The sequence below is a fragment of the Phascolarctos cinereus genome, unplaced genomic scaffold (genome assembly GCF_003287225.1).
Source record: "Phascolarctos cinereus isolate Bilbo 61053 unplaced genomic scaffold, phaCin_HiC Scaffold_5;HRSCAF=322, whole genome shotgun sequence".
Classification (NCBI taxonomy): Eukaryota; Metazoa; Chordata; class Mammalia; order Diprotodontia; family Phascolarctidae; genus Phascolarctos; species Phascolarctos cinereus.
Genome location: NW_027555958.1, coordinates 221,710,383 through 221,731,549, shown reverse-complemented (window position 1 = coordinate 221,731,549; position 21,167 = coordinate 221,710,383). Strand labels below are relative to the sequence as shown.

Here is a 21,167-nt window from a genome sequence, read left to right as displayed (position 1 = left end):
GAGATATGAACTAGGCCTCATGAGAAGGATAAGATTTCGATAGGGTAAGGTAGGATTTGCATAGGTGGAGTTATGATGAACAATAAGATTTAGTTTTAGCAATATAGACATTTCTGATAAGGGAAAGAAAAGATTTTCCTGATAAAATGTCTATTTTTTCAGGTATAGAAAAGGAAAAGAAACTTAAGATCATGAGGAACCTAGGATTGACCCTATGTCAAAGTAGGAATTGGCCTCCACCTAGCCAGGCTTACTTGACCCTCATTTATTTCCTTCCCTAAGTATGGCTTGGCCATCTATCCACTTGGCACTGTATCCGCTGTACAGCCTACCTGACCCTTAATACCAAGATGGAAGAGGCAAAAGGGGCAGAGTATATGACAAACTTTGTTTACTTTGCAATATTGCTAGCACCAACTTCAACTTGATTATGGAGCTACTGAGTGAGGAATTTGATTCACTGAAAACTACCTACCTACTCTATTCAAATCAGTATCAATCAATTTTATATGATTATAAGTTCTGTATATTTGGTGCCACAGCTGTGAGCTGCAGATGGTAAGATCAATTGCATAATCATGGGAAGCTGGCTGGAGGCCTACCACCCTTGTTTTTCCTTGTTATAGTGACCAAACCCAGTGTGGCAGAGGTGATTCAACTATATGGAAAGTCCCCCCAAATTATTTTCATACCTCCAGACCATTCTCTCTTGTCCAACATGAGCAGGTGCCCATCTTATGACCACCTAGTCCGTGGAGATGTTCCTTGCTTTGTCCAACTCATGACTCTGCTGATATATTGTTTTGTTATTTTAGTCTATGCATCATGTCAAAGTTCACATATTGAACCCTATAAAAATAGGGCCCTGGAAGGAGGGGGCATCTCAGATCGTGAGGAAGACCTGAGGTCCATTTAATTAGAGGGGACTATGGACCCTTTAATAAGGTGCCATTGGCTCAGAGTTCTGCCTCAGTTTCTCTCATTCTAGGTTGGATAATTTTTATCCCCACACAAGTCAAGCACTAGATAGCAAAGTGCAAAAAATAAAAATAGCTTATTGGAAAGTCCAATGAAGAATTCCCAACTCTAAAGTTCCTTTGTTTTCCCCACTGAATCCCAGAGATGAAGGGTCATTTTACCTGCTGAAAAGGGCAAGAATGCATCTCGCTTGACAAATTTTCCTTCCTTGTTGAGGAAATGCTGGGGATTGAAGGTGTAAGGTTTTTCCCACTGGGTTTGGTCTTGAAGTACTGAAGTTAACAAGATAATGGTCTCAGTTCCCTAGAAATAAAGTATTCATTAATAATGATCATGAAGGAATGGTGAAAGGTTTCCGTTTTCCTTCCTTGAATGTGACTCTTGATGGCTTATGTCAGAGCTCATGACATTTGAGAGGTAGGATGCCAAACCTCCCTTTATTCACCTCTAAAAGCCCTCTTGACTTCCTCTACCTTGCTCCCAAGGTAAACACTACATCTTTTCAGCTTCTTTTTATGTGTCATCTCCCATTAGAATTTAAATTCCTCGAGCACTGGGATTGCCTTTCTTTGTACTTGTATTTGTATTCCCAGAGTTCAGTACAGTGCCTGGCACATGGAAAAGGCTTCATAAATGCTTGTTGACTGACTGAGGATAGAAACAAAGGAGAAGAAAATGTCAACTTTCCTACACAGAGCCATGGAAACTTTTTATGTCACCTTTTCAATAAATAATTTATTAAAAACTGAAATTAAAGAAGGTAAATATTGGATTATTCTTTATTTCACCTTTTAATAGTTTCTAAACAATTTATATCAGTCTCTCATCTTTTTGGAATTCACCTGGGTATATGAGATAAGATATGGGTCTAAATCACTTTCCTGGCAATTTAAAAAATGATTTTTTAAAATTGTGAATTGAATAATCAGCAGCAATGGCCTGCCTCCCAGGACATAAAGAACAGGAAAGAAGAGTGTATAGGAGTTCAGTTTCTTTACCAAATCATATATATCTATCTATCTATCTATCTATCTATCTATCTATCTATCTATATATATATATAATTTGTGACCCCATCTGCACCTCCCTAGCTTTTCCACTGTGTACTTTTTAAAAGTGTTTCATTGGTGCTTTAAAAAAAATTTTTTTTGAAGTAGCTATCATATAGAGGACATTGTCCAGGCACTGAAAGGAGATATGAGGCAAGCAGAGGTTAAAAAAAAACCCCAACAAAACAACAACTTGCCCAGATTCACACAGCTAGTAAATGTCTGAGGTTGAATTTGTATTCAGATCTTGACTACTATTATACACATTTTACAAATGAGGAAACTGAGGCACACAGAGGTTAAGTGACTGGCCCAAGGTCACACAGCTAGTGGGTATCTGAGGTCAAATTTGAACTCAGGTCTTTCTGACTCCAGTTAAGTATCAGGGGCAGGATTATAATGGGCAGTAGATAACATCCAAGTATATTTCTTGGGTGGATGTCTGGACTCAGACTGGAATAGAAGGATGAGGGTGGACTGGATTGCCTTCAGAAAATTTCAAAGTCTCCTGAAGGGGGTAGGCAGACTGTAACATGTAACAAATGTGGAACTTTAAAGCACAAGAGTTAAAAAGAAATTAATGCAATGCATGATAGGAAGGTGATATGGACTGGTCATCTGGCAAGGTTATGAAATGACCAATGGGTAGCCAGTGTTCTACTGGTATCCCCATGTTATAGGGAGAAATTAAAGAAAGCCTTCTTTGGGTGTGCCCCTTGTGGCAAATTTATGAGATGATATAACTAAGAATCATAAGAAATCGCTGGGCACAAATGGTTAAGCTGTAACAGTGGGAGTAACAGATTCATTCTAGTATTTGAATTGTGTATAATGCATTATCTTCCATAGTCCTGCATTGCTGGAAGAATTTGAAATATTTTGATTATGAAAATATATGAGATGATATGAAGTACTTTGATCCCAGGAGAAAGAAGCCATGCAGTTTCAAGCTGTTTATTAGTGCCAGGTGCACCAATGCAAATAAATCTGGTAAGAATGCCTATTGCCATAGATCATACTAAAGAGATATCTTCCATCCAATGAGCTCCTTCAAAGCCACATGGTATGGGAACTGCTAGAGATGGTCACGTCTGTCCCAACTGACAAGTGGAGAGAGGCAACAAGATAGGCGGGGTGTCGGGGAAAGTGTTTGAGCTTTAGTGTGTCATGTTCCTATTGCTGTTTTGACCTTGAATTTCATTGTAGGAGTCATTTTACCATAATTCCTCTGTTTATCATGAAAAAACAAAAACAAACAATAAAACAAACCTAAATTCTGAATGTGATGTATAGGTAGGAATTGGAAGTGGCTCTATTTCCATCAATCAGGTTGAAAGTGAACATAGAGATGGGTAGACTTGCATGAATATCATGATGCTAACTAAAGTGGAACCAGAAGAATAATATTTAACATCTCTAAAGTAATATAAATGGAAACAACACCTTTATAGTCAAATCTGTCTTAGATGTAGAGAACATATAATGAAACACATTTCCCTCCTTGCATATATGCATATATAGTGCATTTGAACCCCCACCCTATTCCAATCAGTATCAATCAATTTGATATGCTACATAAATCATATAGGGATAGATAGGTTCTTATAGTGCACCTCAAACTTTGACGTAATGTTCACTAATTGTTTACCAAGTTATAAGACTCACTTGTGCAGCCACAAGAAGGAAGACAAAGTTATCTCCATCCTGTTTTGTTCAAATTCTATGATCAAATCAAGCATGAGTGGTGGCATGGTATGAAAATGCCCCTTGATATGTTTTAGAGTGTATGTATAGCTTGTACCATCTCCTTCTGCCTAACCTAAGGAGGAGCCCATCCATCTTGTGACCACCTAGTCAGTGGAGATATTCCTTGCTTCCCCCGACTTGTGATCTTGCTGACATATTTGCTTATTTTAGCTTATGTGTCATATGTCAACCAATGGAATTTTCTATTTTGTGTAGTTGCTTTAGACTGTATAGGTAATAAATTTGGTATCAAATCCTATAATAGTAGTGCCCTAGGAGGAGGGGGCATCTCAGATTGTGAGGAAGATCTGAGGACCACTTCATTAGAGGGAACCATGGACCCTTTAAATAAAATGCCACTGGCTTAGAGCTCTGCCTCAGTCTCTTTTATTATAGGTTGAACAATTTTAATGTCCATACACAGAACAGGTGGGAAGCTATGGATGTTGAATGTGGTCACTGTTTTGCTTATTGGTTTTCTTTGTTACAAATAAGTCTTCATTTGGAAAGTATATTAGAGAATATAACTGGTGTGAAACCCCCCAAAAGTCATGAATAAAAGCTTTTAAAAAATGAAATAAAATTGAGGAAAGAGGGAGAAAATGAGAGAACTCAAAGCAGCTAAAGGAAAAAGACCCTGGGTCAACATCCAACCTTTGATATTTACTACTTGTGCAACCTTGTCACTCAGTCTCTTTTTGCCTCAGTTACCTCATCTCCAAAATGAGGAGTTGGACTAGATGGCTTCTGAGGATCCTTCCAAATATAGATCTATAATTATATATTCTTATGATCTGAAGACATGTCCTTTAAGTGAGCTACTGCCCTCTTCTTGTAAAGATCACATCATAATGATGGTATTGATTCTCCAACTTTTGTCCACTGACCTTCATCTTCTCCACAGCTACATTCTATATTCTGACTCCTACCTTTGGGATGTAATAGTTTTTAAAGATGACATCCGTGGTAGTTTCCCGGGATACACTCATTGGCAGAATGTTGGAAAATCTCTGAATTTCATGGATGACGGCATCTGTATATGGCATTTGAGTTTGGTGCTCAGTTTGAGGCTGGGCTGGTGCTACAACTTTGGTGATCTCGTTGTGTACCTTTTCTTATAGGGTGAAATGTGGAATGGGAAAGTAGAGGAATTAGAATATACATGAGGATATATATGTGTGTGTGTGTGTGTGTGTGTGTGTGTGTGTGTGTATGCATATATATGTACATATATAATATAGTTGTAAAGTAGTTATTGAGATGGTCTATTTTGTGTTTGATGAAGACACCAAAAGTACCCTCAAATTGAGAGCTCCCTTCATTCAATGCTGAGTGGTTTTTTCCCCCATACTACTACCACCCAAGGGATAAAAGAGATTATACACAGTCCCCAAAGCTTTGCCTCTTAATATTTTCCTCTACCCCTCTTAAGAAATTCATGCAAGTTCATCAAGTCATTGTTAACCCAAGGTTTAGCATGCAAAATTTTCTCTACCATAATCTGAGCAGTCTAGAAAAATCATCCATATTCAAGTGATTATGATAGTAAAGTGAATATGGTTATGATAGAGAGGAACCATCAGGAGGTAAGAAGCAGTGGCATGATAGATAGACTGCTACACCAGCAGAGAAGCCTTGGTTCAAATCTGGTCTCTGATGCCTAGTAGCTATGTGACCCTATATAGTTACAACCTCTCAGTGTTCTAGGCAGAAAAGGCATAAACCTTCATTGGTAGAGAGAATTCCTTTATGTGAGAGTTCTCTATATAAATAAAATTACAGGTCCAGCCCCTGTCCCCTATTCTAATATATGTGGGGAAAAAACAGAAATGAGGCTTACATTTCTTATAAAATATTAAAGATTATAAAAACTAATCAGTAAAAAGCAACAAAAATTGGTGAATAGACTTCACAAAGTCCAGATATAGGGACAACTCTGTTGGAGGAAGTTCAATCCAACAATAAGGCCCATCTTTAACGAGGACAAAAACTACATATTTAAAATATTACATAAAAATGAAATAGAATATTATATATTGCATATATTAAAAAACAAAACCAAGAAAAAAAAGGGAGGAGAAGTGAGAAGAGAAAAGGAGAACAGATAAATCTAGGAGATGTAAAAACAAAAGACATAAGTAAAAATTTAATTTTCAAAAGACAATAGAGGTCCTTACTTTGGATCTCAGGATACTTCATCATGAGCAGAATTCCCCAGCATAGGGTAGAGGAGGTGGTCTCTGTTCCAGCAGCAAACAGGTTATTAACAAGGGCCACCAAGTTATCGTTGCTGAAGTAGTCATAAGGTTTGTCTTTCTCCTGAAACAGTAAAATAGGTAATGAGGGATAAAACAATAACAACAAAAACCCAAAGTCAGGTTCCAGATAGAATGATGACAGTCAAGCACATTTATGCAGATTTCAAACAAAACATTTCATTTATCCTAATTCCTTTTGAGGAACTCTGGATAATAAGAATTCACTGGAAAGTTTCAGGAAAGAATATTAAAAAAATAACTATTAGCTGAAGATATATTTTTTCAGGAAGGAATATCTTAAACTCTCAAAAGAAAATGGTAACAAATGTCAGATATCATTTATACTTTAGTTTTAACTGAGAGTGAAAAGAATCTAATAATAATATTATATAGCTAGAGATTGGAAGCTCTCAAAGCAGTTACACATATTAGAATCTCTAAGAGTTGGAAAGGAACATAGGGATAGCTCAATTCAATAATTCATAGAATTGTAGACTTAGAAATGGAAGGGAACTCCAATTAAGCCCAATCTCCTAATTTTACTGGTAAGGAAACTGAGACTCAGAGAGGTTAAGTGACTTGAGCAGTCACATAGCTAGAAAAATAATCTGAGGCAGGATTTGAACTCAGGACATCCTGCTTAGATGAGACCCTCCTATCACAGTGCCTGACTATATTCAACTAACGTTTATTTAAGCATCTTCTATGTTCAAGGAACTGTGTTAGGCCACAGGAACACAAAAATAAGCAAACAAGTAAGTAAATAAATGAATAAACAAATGAACAAATTCATGGATAGATAGATAGATAGATAGATAGATAGATAGATAGATAGATAGATAGATAGATAGATAAAGGAAATGGTACCTGCCTCTAGGAGCTTACATTCTTTGGGGAGGGGGGTAACCTAAACACAAATATATAGAGATTAAGTCTAAAATAACTTCAACCAGACAGAGTGCTAATAAGTGGGATATGGGAGAGAATCAATAAAGAGGTCTTAGAGGAGGTGGTGCCTGAGTCATGCTTTGGAGGAAACTAGGAATTCTAAGAAGCAGGAATGGAGGGAGTAGGGAAGAGACTGCATTCCAGGCACGGGGGACCATTTTTGCAAGGATAAAGAGATAAGATACGGAATGGAGGTATAGGCGAATGTAATAATAGGAAATAAGCCTGGGAAAGTAGGTTGAAACAATTTGTAGAAGTCTTTAAATGTCAAGAAGAAGATTTAAAAAAAATTTATTTTATATCCTAGTCCAACCCTCTCCCTAATTGATATGTGAATATGTTATTTCATTTCATCTTTGAACACAAATCCATAAGTAAATGGTGGGAGGGGAAAAGAAGGTCCATGTGAATTAATTGTATGAGGTATTAACATTGTCGGTCTGGCCAACTGGGCCTTTTGTACCTGAGAAACCTTTATGAAAATATCTTTGATTAAGTCAAGCTGCAAAGCAAAAGTCTACTACCTCCTGTTGTCTGATAAGAAAGGCATCGATGAAACTTCTTTGATCATCTTTATCCAGTTTTTGAAGGTGGCTTAAGAATGTCATTCTTATAAAAGAAAATAATTCATCTCTATTCCTGAGTACTGTTTTGTGATCTTGTAGAAGAAACCCCAAGGCTGGGAACATATTGAAAAGCTAAAGGAGTAAAAACAGCAAGACAAAATATGCATAAAATCTTGGAGTTGTAATAGTTCTAACCCCCACTTTAGCATGAAATCTCCTCTGCTAAATCCCCAAAAAGTAATCAATCAATCAATCAACAAGCTTTCCCCACCCCCCCATTAACTGTTTAGCAACTGTATACTTGTTTCTGGTTGTAAAAAGGCAAAGGAGTCTGCAAGGAGCTCACATTCTGTGGTAGAAATAATGAGTATACACGTATAAATAAATGCAAAGTAATTTATGAGGGGTCACATTAGCAGCTGGGATGAGAGGGTCTGGAAAGGCTTCATCTGGAAGATGGAATTTGAGCTAAGCTTTGAAGGAAGCTGGGGATTCAAGGAGGCAAAGGGAAACTATTCAAGGCATGTGGAACAATTCTTGAAAAGGGTCAGACCCAGAGGATGGAACGTGGTGTGTGAGAAAAAGCAGGAAGGGCCGGTTTGACTAGGCTGAAAAGTTTACCAAGGAGAGTAATGTGTATCCAGTAACAGTTCTGGGTAGACCAGAGTCAAATTGTTGAGTTTTAAATTTTAAAAGATTTTCTAAAAATTTAACTTATGGGCAATAGGGAGTCACTGAAACTATTTGATTAGGTAAGTTACATTATCAGAACTGATCTTTTAGGAATATAACTTTGTCAGCTATATGGAGGATGGATGAGAGAAGGGACAGATTTTAGGCAGGAGGACCATTTAGGACATGAAATAGTCTAGGTCAGATGTAAAAAGGGCCTGAACTAGGCCATGTGAGTGGAGAGGAGAGACAGGGACAGACTTTGAGGGGTATTGTGGAAAAAGAATTGATAATAATCCAATCTTTAATGAAATACTTTCAGTGACAGAGAATTTATTACCTATATAGTAGGCCTGGGTCGTTGTCAGACAACTCTTATTTGTGAGATGTTCTTCCTAACCATATTGACTGAAAATCTGTCTTCCTGTAACTTACAATAATAGAATGATTGACTCTTAGAACTGTCAGGAACTTCAGAGGCTGTCTGGTCCAACTTATGACTGGACTTTTCTACCCTTTTTTGTTTTATTTTTTTTTGTACCTGTATTACTGTTGTTCATTCATTTCAGTCATGTCCAACTCTCTATGATCCCATTTTGGGTTTTCTTGGCAAAGATACTGCAGAAATTTGCAATTTCCTTCTCCAGTTCATTTGATAAAGGAAGAACTTAGGCAAACAGGGTTAAGTGACTTTCCCAGGGTCATACAAGTAGTATCTAAGGCTGAATTTGAACTCTGATTTCCTGATTCCAGGCGCAGTACTCTATCTACTGTGCCACCTGGCTGCCCTTTTGTACCTATGCTAGTATATAAATACTGTAAGACTCTGCTTCTGGTGTTGATTTCATTGCCATATTTAAGTATAATGATAATGATGTACATTATTATTTTTAATAATAATGCATATTATATTTAAGCCTATTTAAGTATAATGATAATGACCTACATTTATCTAGTGAGTTACAGTTTACTGAATTGCACTTTTTTCACAACATCCCTATGAGTTTATAGTTAAAATGATCTTTTTTCCATTTTTCAGATGGGGAAACTAAGGCTTAGAAGGGTTGAGTGATTTGGCAAGGCTACGCAGCTAGTAAATGCTGGCACTGGGCATTGAACTGAGGACATTCATAAAATGAAAAGCAGAAAATTTGGAGCAGGCCTGAGTACATAATAAAATCTTCAAAGAAGAAAAAGGACAAAAATACACCAGAACTACAGGATTGCTCTTATAATTATATACTTGTATATTTCATTGTCCTCAGCAACTTGTGTTTATAGTTAATGGAGCTGACATTTCCCAAGGAAAGGGGTATTTTATAGTATTAGTAGTGTGATTTTCAAATTATGAATTGTTAACAAGACCCATTCTTCCATACTTCTATGATATATAAAGGTGGTTTGCCTGTTACCTTTCCCAATTTGAGATATCAGCAAGTATGCTAAGTGGAATGCCCTTCTTGAGAACACATCAGTTCTTGAGCTTCTATTGAACACCTCATATTTACTAACAGTTGTCTTTTTCAAATTATTGCATTTTTCAAAGCATTTACTCTAACAGATCAGTTTCTGAACTGAGATTCTCCTTTCATAAATGGGAAAAGATGGGTCAAAAAGGGCTACTGGAATGACTGAGGCCACATAGGGAGTTTATGTAATGCTTTAAGGTTTGCAAAGTGCCCATTTGTGTTAAATAGGAGGGCTGAACCAGAAATAAACATCTTTGCAAAGGATGAGAGTCACTTGGTACAGAAGAAAGACTACTGGATTTGGAGTTAGTGAAGTTAGGGTTAAAATTCCAGCTTTGCCACTTGCCACGTAACTTTGGGCAGGTCGCAGTTTCTCTGGGTTTCAGGTTCCTCATCTGTAAAATGAAAGGATCAAACTGGGTGATCTCTGAGATCCCATCTATCCTTATATCTGTGATCCTTAAGAAGCATGCACTTTCATTCTTATGATTACTTGAGTGTATCTGATGGGGAATGACATTAGACAAGAAATAGAGACAATTACCGTAATGCCAGGACTCCCTGCAAGTCTCAAATTTTCACTAATCAAATGTAAAAGTCTCAGGAATTGAGGATCTTGGTAGTCAAATCGCTTGCCAAGCAATATCGACACAATGATGTTAGTGACAGAAGCATTCATTATTGTACTGATATCAAATGGCTTTCCTGGAAAGAAATTTGTTAGTTGAGCTGTACAGATTCACATACACATTTTTTTTCATATAACCAAGTGCTAAAATGTGTTTTTAGATCCTATAACACATTAATGTTACAAAATTTTAGGCAAAAGAGGAATTAGTGATAAGACTCTGAACTAAATGTTTAAGGATAGGGAGAATTTTCTTGGAGGATTGATACATGTAGTGCAATCAATCAACCAACAGGCATTTATTAACTTCCTAATATATGCTCGGGACTGTGTAATGCAATTCAAGACAAAACAGATTTATCAAGGACCTATCATATGCAGATAATGAAAATAGCTATCATTTATATGGTGCTTTGCACTGCACTTTACACGTATTTACACATATTATTGATCTCACAACAACTCTGGGAGGCAGGTAGTATTATTATCTCCATTTTTGTGGTGAGGAGAATGAGGCAGACAGAGAAGTTAAGTGACTTTCTCCAGGTCATACAGATTATATGTAACTGAGGTGGAGTTTGAATTCAGGTCTTCCTTATTCAAAGTCCAGCATTCAGTCCTCTGGTTCATCTAGCCTCTCTGCAGATCACTCCTTTGGGGAAATAAACAGCTTAGTAAGATGTAAGATTTGGGACCACCATCTACTTCAATTTCTCTATTTTGCAGATGAGAAAGATGAGGCTCAGAGAGTGAAATGACTTATTCAAGGTCAAGGTCATGCAACTAGTAAGGAACAGGTCACAGATTCTATTATTCCGTGAATAAAATGAGTTTTTAAAAAAATTATCCATGTTTTCATTGTGCTCCAATTGATATAGATAATAGTGAAATGATGATATATTATTTGTAAGGAGAAAAGAAATAATTCTGGGTGTCATAAGTGTGTATAGAACATGGTGGGTATATTGGCACACTCTAGGGGAGCAGTCCCATTAGCCCTCCCCCTCAAAGGACAGGGATGGTCCAGTGGGAATGTTCCACCAGGGTGTATTGGATGCACTGGGCCCATATTCCATGCATGCCAATTCCTGTTAATTTGTTCTACTCTAAAACCCTAGATTCTTTGATTAACTGCACAACTCACCTTGATGGGATTCAAAGACTTGTATTAGATATTGACATTCTTCCACAATCCTCTCCTCTATGGGCCTCTTGCCCATGCCAAAGTTCCTCAGAGTTGTCAAGCTGAATCTCCTAATGATTTTCCAGTTTTCGCCATGAGAAAAGACGATTCCTAAAGGTAGGGGAAATTTTTTCAAATGTTTACTTGACAGTTTATTGGATTAAATTAAATTATTTATCAAACTCCTACTGTGTACTCAGCACATAGTAGGTTTTGTGGGGGCATATAGGAAACAAATAACTAGTATTTATATAGCACATTAAACTTTAAAATATACATTATCTCATTTGAACCTCATGATCCTTTGAGGCCAATAATGTTAGAAATTGCACCTGTGATTTTGTTGTTACTGGTAATGTTCAGGTGAACAAATTCTCTCTACCAATGTGACACTTCTGAAACTTATAGTTTTAGAAAGCTATCTAGAATACTGAGAGGTTAAGTGAGTTGACCAACATCACACAGTATATGTGAGAAGCAGGACTTGAACCACGTCTCCCTGGCTTCAAGGATTGATATCTCTCCACTGTACCGTGATGCCTTAGAGATGAGGAAATTGAGGCTGGGGGTTAGTGACTTGCTCAAGGTCACAAAAATACTAAGTATCTGAGGTGGGATGCAAAACCAGCTCTTCCTGATTGGAGGGTCTGCTGTTCTTTGAGTATATATTAGGATGCCTCTGAGAAGTATAAGATACGGTGTCTACCATTAATGACCCTATACCAGAGCTTGTCCCAGGGCACCAGAACTTAGAGGGTCAGCTCCTTATCATGTTCCTCCATGATTATAAAGAAGATAAAGTTTCAGACGTAGGGTTCATACTGAAGCCTTCTGACTGTAAATTTGATATTCTTTCCATGACAACAGCTTCATCACATTTGAGTCATAGCCCCACCTAATGGGTTGATGATGGACTGGCAAAATCATTTCCTAGCATGTGTGAGCAAACCCATCCTCCCAAATTGTTTCCTGCTTCTCAGACCAAAGGTGTTATTGCATTTCTCATCTATTTTGTTCATGTTAAAGTGACCTAGAATATTCTCTTCAATTCCTTGATGTTGGATTAGTGCAGAATATTAGTTTTCCCATTTGAATAGCTACCTAGACATCTGTGGAGGCCACAAATAAATTACTGGCCTCAAGAGCTTTGAGTTTTGCTTTTCTGCTTAGGTGCCTGCTTCTCAAAAATCAGCTTCCAAAGCCTCCCCACCCAATTCAGAGATAAGGAATAAGGATACCACTGACTCTGGGTCTTGACTCTACTCTGACAGACAGGCTGTCCCAGAAGAGATAAATCACTTATTTTTGTAGGAAGCAGATTTTTTGACATCTGAGAGGTAACATAATTTAGTAACTTGAACATTGCAATAATAATCAGAAGATCTGAATTTTAATCTTTCCTCAGATACTTATAAGCTGTGTGATTCTTGGCAAATCACCTAACCTCTCTTTGACCTCAGTTTCTTCTGTGAAATGAAGGGTCTGAACTTGATGAACTATAAGTTTCTTTTTCTCTCTAAATCTACAATTCTAAAGGTGACCAAGAATTAGTCAGTTTACCTCCTATTTGAAATGATGGAGAGCATGATATACATTACTAATCATTCCTAGATAGATTTACATCCTCTTAACTACTTCTTGATAGTAAATTATATTTGAAGCAGCAGCTAGGTGGATACAGTGCTGGGCCTGGAGCCAGAAAGATTTCTCTTCCTGAGTTCGAATCTTGTTTCAGACACTTACTAGCTGTGTGACCCTGGGCAAGTCACTTAACCTGTTTTCCTCAGTTTCCACATCTACAAAATGAGCCAGAGAAGGAAATGGCAAACCACTCCAGTATCCTCGCCAGGAAAACTCCAAATGGGATCACTCAGACATGACTGAAAAATGACTTAACAGCAACAAAAGTAAATTATTTAATCAATTAATCACAAATAGAAAGTTAATTAGTTGATTATTAAATAATAAATTTTATTAAGTACTCTTATGGGTGCCCAGAAAGAAAAATCACAAGTCCAGGCCAAAAAAGGTATACATTGTGTGTGTGTGTGTGTGTGTGTGTGTGTGTGTGTGTGTGTGTGTGTTTAAATATGTAACTTGCCTGCAAAAATTAGAGGTGGAAGGAGATTCAAGGTAATCTAAAAGTACCTGGGTGTAGTGAATAGAGCACTGGGCCAGGATGACCTGGGTTCAAATCCTGCCTTAGACATTAGGTATATGTCTCTGGGCAAGTTACTTAATTCTCTGTGCCTTTGTTTCCTGATGTATAAAATGAGGGGTTTGGATTTGATGGCCTGTAGGACTCCTTCCAGTTCAACATCTATCATCCTCTGAACTGAGTTCAACCTTCTTATTTTTCAGAAAAGGAAACTAAGGAACAGACTTGCCTAAGGTCACACAGGGAGTAAGAGGCAGAGCCTGGATTCAAACTCAAGTCCTTTGACTCCAAAGCAGAATTCTTTCTTCAGCTGCATCCTCCGGCTGACTCCGTGCTAATCATTAACAATCCTTTTACTTTCACTGTAAGCATCTTGGTAAATAACTCTACTGTTTGTTGAGAAAATAGGTGATGTCAAAGTAATGCTTGTCCTATACATTGCTGAAGAGAAAAATCAAACCACAAAAGTTTAAAAAGGCAGAAGAAAACACTGAGCCTATAAGGAAGCAGAGAAGTTAATATCCTAGGAGACATTTCCAATAAAGTCTGGTTACCTTTTCCTTCAAAAATTTTTTCAAAAATAGGCACATGGGCCCTTTCTCCAAACTCCTCAGAGTAGTTCACTAGGGCATCTTTCACCGTCTCATATCCTGACAGCACGACCACCTTCTTGGGACCCATCCTCAAGCTGAAGATGGAGCCATATTTTTGGGAGAGCTATAACAGAGTAAAACAGAAAGCAATTCAGAATGTGCAGTGCAGTAGAAAGAGACCTGGTGTGGGAGATGGGAGATCTGGGTTCTAGTCCTGGCTGTGCCAAATCATAAACTGGTGTAAATGGTCACTTGGATTCCTCCCAAGTCTAAGATGATGTAATCAAATCTCCAAGAAATAGTGGTTTAGTTCTCTACTTTGACTTTAGGAGACCAATGGCAAATTACATCCCCCTTCCCTCCAGCATACATAAAGTTGAGAAGCTCTGCTCCCCACTTTTGTTTTCAACAGACCTACACTTGATTTTCCAGTTTATCTGACAAATGAATTGGTCAATGAATAATATGTTTATTTATACACTAACAGTGCTCATATGTATACATATATGCTTATATATACATAATGTATGATAATATATATATATAATGTACATTATAGAACAATAAATCATATCATAGGGTATATAATAATATATTATTCTACATGTATTCAATACCATAACATAATAATATTTATTATAGGTTATATTATAACATATTATATAATAATCTAAGAGGTGATATTGTATTATAATAGATATTATATGGTGTGCTATATAACATAATAATATATTGAGTGTTTAGAAAGTACATCTCATAATAGATTTGCAGTTTCATGTGCAACCATATATATAGTTATACTATGTCATGGAAATGCTTGTTTTATTCCATAAATTAAAAAAAAAATAAAAAAAAGACATCTCAGCCAGTAGACTCGCAACTTCTCCATGATATATGGTACATCTAATTTATTGTATAACCAATCCCTATTGACTCTGTCCTGGGGCATCGTTCTACAACAGCTCATGTCAGTAACAAAGGTGAATTAAATAGGAATTAATTATGTTGGGCATGAGAGAAGTGTTCTCACATCATTCTGTGCAATCCTTCTTTTCCTTTAAGGATGAGAATTAGGAGCAGGGCCTTGAGCAGATGTCCAAGTAAGAGACCAAATGAAGAACTTTTATGAATGAGTGTAACTCTTCCTCTAAGAAACTGGAGCTTAGGTGGGGGTGGGATTGGGAAGGGCTGGACAAAAATACTATTGTAATTACAATGGAAAGGGGTTGAAGAACACAATAATTTGAGAAGAGAGATCATCATTAGATTAAAATTATAGGGCAGTGGAAATTAAATTAAAAATAAATTATGGATTAGTAATAGAAAAAGGAGATGAAACATTGAGAGGGTCCTATCTGATAAGAATACTCACAATGAGAATAACATTGGGGTGGGACAATGACAAGTGAATATTAGAGGCAAAGCTCAAAATTCAGACAAGTGACCTTTGATCTAGTTCTCAAAGAAACTAGTAGACAGGAAATTTAAAGTAGAAAACAGCATAATCAAAGACCCAGTGGTTGACTCTGGGCTAGTAACTTAACCTCAAGAAGCCTCAGTTCCCTCCTCCATAAAATGGGGAAAATAATACCTATTTGTTTACCTCATAGGGTTATAGTGAGGCTCAAAGGAGATGATGTAGATAGTTAAATTCTTTGCAAACTTTGAAGTGCTATAGAAATGTCAGTTGTGTACGCGGCGCTGAGTGTAATTCAAATTTTAGATAATTGGGAGTCAATTGTTAAAGTCCCTCAAAGACTTTACGTTCTAGCATATTATATCACGAAACCTGACTCCAGCATTTAGCTCTGCTGAACACATAAGCTGAAATTCTAATTTGATTAATATTTTTTAAATTTAAAGGAGGGTGGTGTTCAACATGTGCTACATAAGCCAAGAAAGCATAGAATAAGAATCTTAGATCTAGTGTGGACCTTAGAGACCTTTCAACCCAATTCCCTCATGTACAGAGGAGGAAATTGAGGCCTACAAAGGCAATGTAATTTACCTAACGTCATACCTATTCTACATTAGAGTAGAAGCCACAGAAACAATAAAATGTCCCAGAGTGGCTATACCACTTATCGTGATGGAAATAAACTTAGTCACATTTGTTATCCAGAAAAATTTTAAATCAATGAATGGCATCACTTGATAGCTGATCTATATAGTTACTTCTCTTCTAGTTATCTATTTATGTATCTGTGAACTGGTAGTTAGTAGATGCCACTACACTGAGGCATAACTAGTATGGGGCAAATAGGATTTAGCCTCAAGGTGCTAACACGGGTGTAGGCTTTCTCTGCAGGAGGACATTTTTATAGTCATACTCCCCTCATTGCTCCTTTGACTTATATTCCTCCAGAGGCATGTGGTAGAATTGCCCTGTGTGGGTTTTCTGGGAGATGGATGGCCCTTCCTAGGTGTTGCTACTCCCATTGCCCTTTTTGCTCTAACTCCCCTCATCCCCAAGCTGCCCAATAATATCAACCACCAGCCTCAACTACCATCAAATAACCACCAGCTAATAACCAATGACAAACGACCAACAACATGTAAATAACTCTGAATTTGTCTGAGGCCCAGCTTCATTTAGTTAAGTCTCTGTTATTCCATATTGCTTGAACCATAATTTTGAAAGGAAACTTTCTGTGTATAAATTACTCATTTTTACCTTTAGCATGGTTTGATAAGGCCTCTTCAGATTGAGTATGTGCAGGTTTCCAATGACTGGCAAAGGCCTTGGTCCTGGAGGAGAATGTCTCTTGAAACTCTTAGTCAGAGTGAGCTTAATATTTAAAATAAAAATAAAAATGAAAATCAGACTCAGCCCTGAAGGTATGGAGAACAAATCCAATTCACTCATTTTCTATCAGTAGTTGCTAGGGTGGCAACACCAATGAATATGGCAATATGGCAATGGAACAGAGTGGGCAGATACTGGTGTTGCCTGGAAGCAGGAGGGAGCCTTGGGTACCGCCAGCTGCTCTCTGTCAGTCCTCCTTATTTATAGGAAGCAAGTAAGGAAGTAGGAGAGTTTTTGTGGTCATACTTAACATTTGCCTCCTGGGTTGGTGTCTGTTTCCTGTCTCACTTTCTTAATCCCCAATTTACCTATTTTCACATGTAGATATAGAGTTTTATGTCACTCATAATAAGGATTAGTATTTAAAATAAAAATTTCAGAGAGAGGAATGAACATATTTAATCTTCAGTATATAATTTAGGCTATACACTAGAGTGAAATGTTTTGTGCCAAGATACACACCAGAATTTGCTACTAAAGGTATGGTGGAAAAAGGGATAAGAGTCAGAAGATCTCAAATTCTGGCTCTGTCATTTGCTACCTATGTGACCTTGGACATAATATCATTTAACCTTTCTAGGCCTCAGTTTTCTCAGCTATTAAAAAAAATTGGACTAGGTTAGAGGTGGGGAACCTGTGGCCTGCAGGCCATATGTGGCCTTCTAGATCCTTAAGTGTGGCCTTTTGACTGCATCCAAATTTTACAGAAGAAATCCCTTTAATAAAAGGATTAAAAATAATAAAACTGGGACCTATAGTAGACTTATTTTACAGATAAGGAAATAAAAATTATAGAGGAGAAGTGATCGTCTAAGGTCACGTGGGTGACCCTGGTACAGCGCATATTCAAAGCAAAGTCCACCAAGGCATGCCCAAGGTCACAAAGCTTTGTGTCAGAGCAAGAACAGGACTCCAGGTTGTCTAGCTTTTCACAGTAAGAAAAATTTATAGAAATTCAGTCACTCCCAAGGCAGTTTAGTGCAGTAGTTAGAGCACAGTGCCTGCAGCCAGCAAGAAGAGTTTAAATCCAGTCTCAGACACTTATAAGGAGTGTGAACCTGGGTAAATCACTTAGCCTCTCTTTTCCTTAAGTTCCTCAGCTGTAAAATGGGGATGATAATAACACCCACTTCTCTGGCTGATATGAGGTTCAAATAAGATAATATTTGTAAAAAGAAAAAAAAAACAGCACAGTAACTATTGCTTAGTAAGTAGGCACAATATAAATACTTATTCCCTTCCCTTCCATATCCAGCTTGATGGGATTCTCTCACTTGGATTAAGACAAGAAGTGACAAAGAAATGGTAAGCAATATGTGTGTGTATGTGTGTGTGGGGAGAGCATGAGGCCAGTAAAAGAGATTGGGGAAATGACCATGTTAATCTTTTTCAGTTTGTGTGGTATTATCACTTAGATGTATTTGTTGTTTTCATTGAGTTGTTTTAGTGGTATCCTACTCTTTATGACCCCATTTGGGGTCTTCTCAGCAAAGATACTAAAATAGTTTGCCATTTCATTCTCCAGCTCATTTTACAGATGAGGCAAACAGGGTTAAATGACTTGACTAGGGTCACATAGATAGTTAAGTGTCTGAGGCCAGATTGAACTCAAGATTATGAGTCTTCCTGACTCCAGGCCTAGCACTTTATCCACTGAGCCTTTGTAGTTAACTACTTTGTAGTTACACAATGTTAATATACCCAATTAAAAAAGAAAATTTTGGTCAGCTTTTAAAAGTAGATTTTTTATTGTTTTTTTTTTTTGTTTTGCATCACTTAAATTTCCTTATTTCTTTCCTCCTCTTTATGCCCAGAGAGGCATACCTTATAACAAAGAATTTAAAGAAAAAAATAAAAACCAATCAATATCTAAAAAAGATGACATTCTACATAATATTTTATATCCATGGACCTGGATGACCTGCAGAATGTCAGCTAATTTTTTTCTTTAATATATCATAATTGACTGGCTAAGTTCTCTTGTCTCCCACATTTTCCAGGTTTTTTTTAAAGTGTTTACTAGATACACCATAGTCCTTTAATAAGCATATTAACCTATCCTCTTGTAGAAATAAGAAAAATGAACACCTAGTCTCATGATTCATTATAGACAGAACTGAATTTATGATGGTTAAGGTCTACATCTGCTGAATCAAAAATAATGGATTTAGGGATGAAGGATAATTAAAGGATCAGAAAATCTCAGAATCAGAAGGGACTTTTATAGATCATCAGCCCAACTCAAGCAAGAATCCCTGCTCCAATATCCCTGATTTATGGTTGCCCAACTTCTATTTGAAGACCTCCAGGTATGAAAAACCTCCTGGAGCAATCCCTTCCTATTTAGGTAGCTATAGCTATTAGAATTTTTTTTTTCCGGACATGGAAAATGAATCTGTCTCCCTGACTCTTTCACCCATTGCTTGTAGTTCTATCCTCCTGAGCCAACCCAAACAAGACTACTCCCTTTCCCATGAGAGTTCTTCATGTACTTGAAAGACAACTATTACACTCATGCCAGTTCCTCTCTTAGCTATTGAACTTTAATTTCTGTTGTATTTGAAGAGATCATTCCTTCTTTGGTGAGTTTTTCTTGATTATCACAATCATTCTTTTACTCTCTTTTTAGCAGTTTCTTTCTTTGCTGTCTTTCTATCTTTTATATCTTTTCACTCCTTCACCAACAAGCTTTTGTATGTGTTTCAGTGGTACTATTCTCTGGGAGGGTGTCTCTCTGCACAGTATTCTTTGCTTCAGTTCTTCACAAGTCAAGACAGGGACCTTCTGATGTCATTGGTCCTCTTTGAGAATGGAGGGCAAACAACTATCTTGGTATATTCCCCCTCCGTGGATATACCCCTACCTATCTCTCTGGAGACAACTCTTCTGGTTGACTTGCTGAAACTCGGTAAGAGGGATTAAAATTCTTGGTTTTCTTTTAGCCTTAAATTGATACTTTAAAAACACAGCTGAAATAGCACCCACCTGTGCTGAAGCCTTAGCAGCTTCCTTTTATCTCAAGGACAGGTGACTAATTCCTTTGTTTGACATTGAAAGTGTTCGTAATCTGTTTCCAGCCTGTCTTTTCCAGACTGATTTCATATCACTCTCTACCGTGAATTCTAGGTTGAGGCTGAAGGGACCTGTTTGCTGTTACTCCAAAACAACATTCCATCTCTTTCCTTTGTGCTGTCCCATATGCTGCTTCCCTTGCCTAGAGTACTCTTCCTTCTTACCTCTTCAATTCTTGGAATCCCCCTCTCCTAATAACAACAACAGTAGTAGTAATCATCATTGTTGTAGTAGTAGTAAAGAAGTAGTAACAATTTATACAGCACTTTAAGGTTTGCCAATATTTTTACGTTTGTTATATCACTTAATTCTCATAACAGCACTACGAAGCAGATGCTGTTATTATCCCCATTTTACATATGAGAAAACTGAAGGAGATTAAGTGACTTGCCTAGGGTCATACAGCTACTTAATGTCTGAGGCAGGATGAAAACTCAGGTCTTCATGACTCCAAATCCCATATTCTACCAAATGCATCATCTAGCTGCCCTTCTAGGCTCAGCTCAGGTGCAGACTTTTTGTGATCCAGTTGTTAATATACTTCCCTACTTCAGGAAATGTTATTATTTTTTGTTTTTCCTCCTTCATTTTTTTGAAGAAGACCAAGGACATCACAGGGTGAAGTCTTGCCTTTCAAGTGAATTGGATTTAAGTGAGGCAGAGTTGCACAAAGTTGTTGGCCTCATTATTTCTTCCCGAGTCAATGAAGTCCAGTGTCAAGACAAAAGTTAGGATGACTAACTATGGGCCAGCATGCAGTGGATGACCTTTGCTGTCTTCCATGTCTGACCAAGCTTTCAGCGCTCCAAAGAGCCTGCTTCAGCTGCCTTCATTGCCCTTTGAACAAATTGTTCTCATCTGACCATTCCACCATGTGACATTTTCACATGGGGTATATCGAGTTTTCAAGGAAGACTAGCACCTCTGGTGTGAGGGCTTACCAAGCCTTTTTCAAGGCTGCTTATCCCACTTTGGTATCTACCTTTCACCCAAACCTCACCTGTGGCTCCAAGAAGCTGCGGCATGCACAGTGGCCACACT

The 21,167-nt window shown here is 37.5% G+C and overlaps 1 protein-coding gene across 1 annotated transcript; it reads right to left on the bottom strand.

Annotated features, from left to right (window-relative positions):
• Nucleotides 1–1,086: 1,086 nt before the first annotated feature.
• Nucleotides 1,087–14,336, bottom strand: LOC110213513 (cytochrome P450 2K1-like). Its single transcript, XM_078155662.1, has 6 exons — nt 14,210–14,336; nt 11,459–11,608; nt 10,231–10,391; nt 5,951–6,092; nt 4,703–4,887; nt 1,087–1,281 (listed from the first exon to the last, which is right to left on the bottom strand). The coding sequence occupies exons 1-6, from the start codon at nt 14,334–14,336 to the stop codon at nt 1,087–1,089; spliced, it is 960 nt and encodes a 319-aa protein (XP_078011788.1).
• Between the last annotated feature and the right edge of the window lie 6,831 nt (nt 14,337–21,167).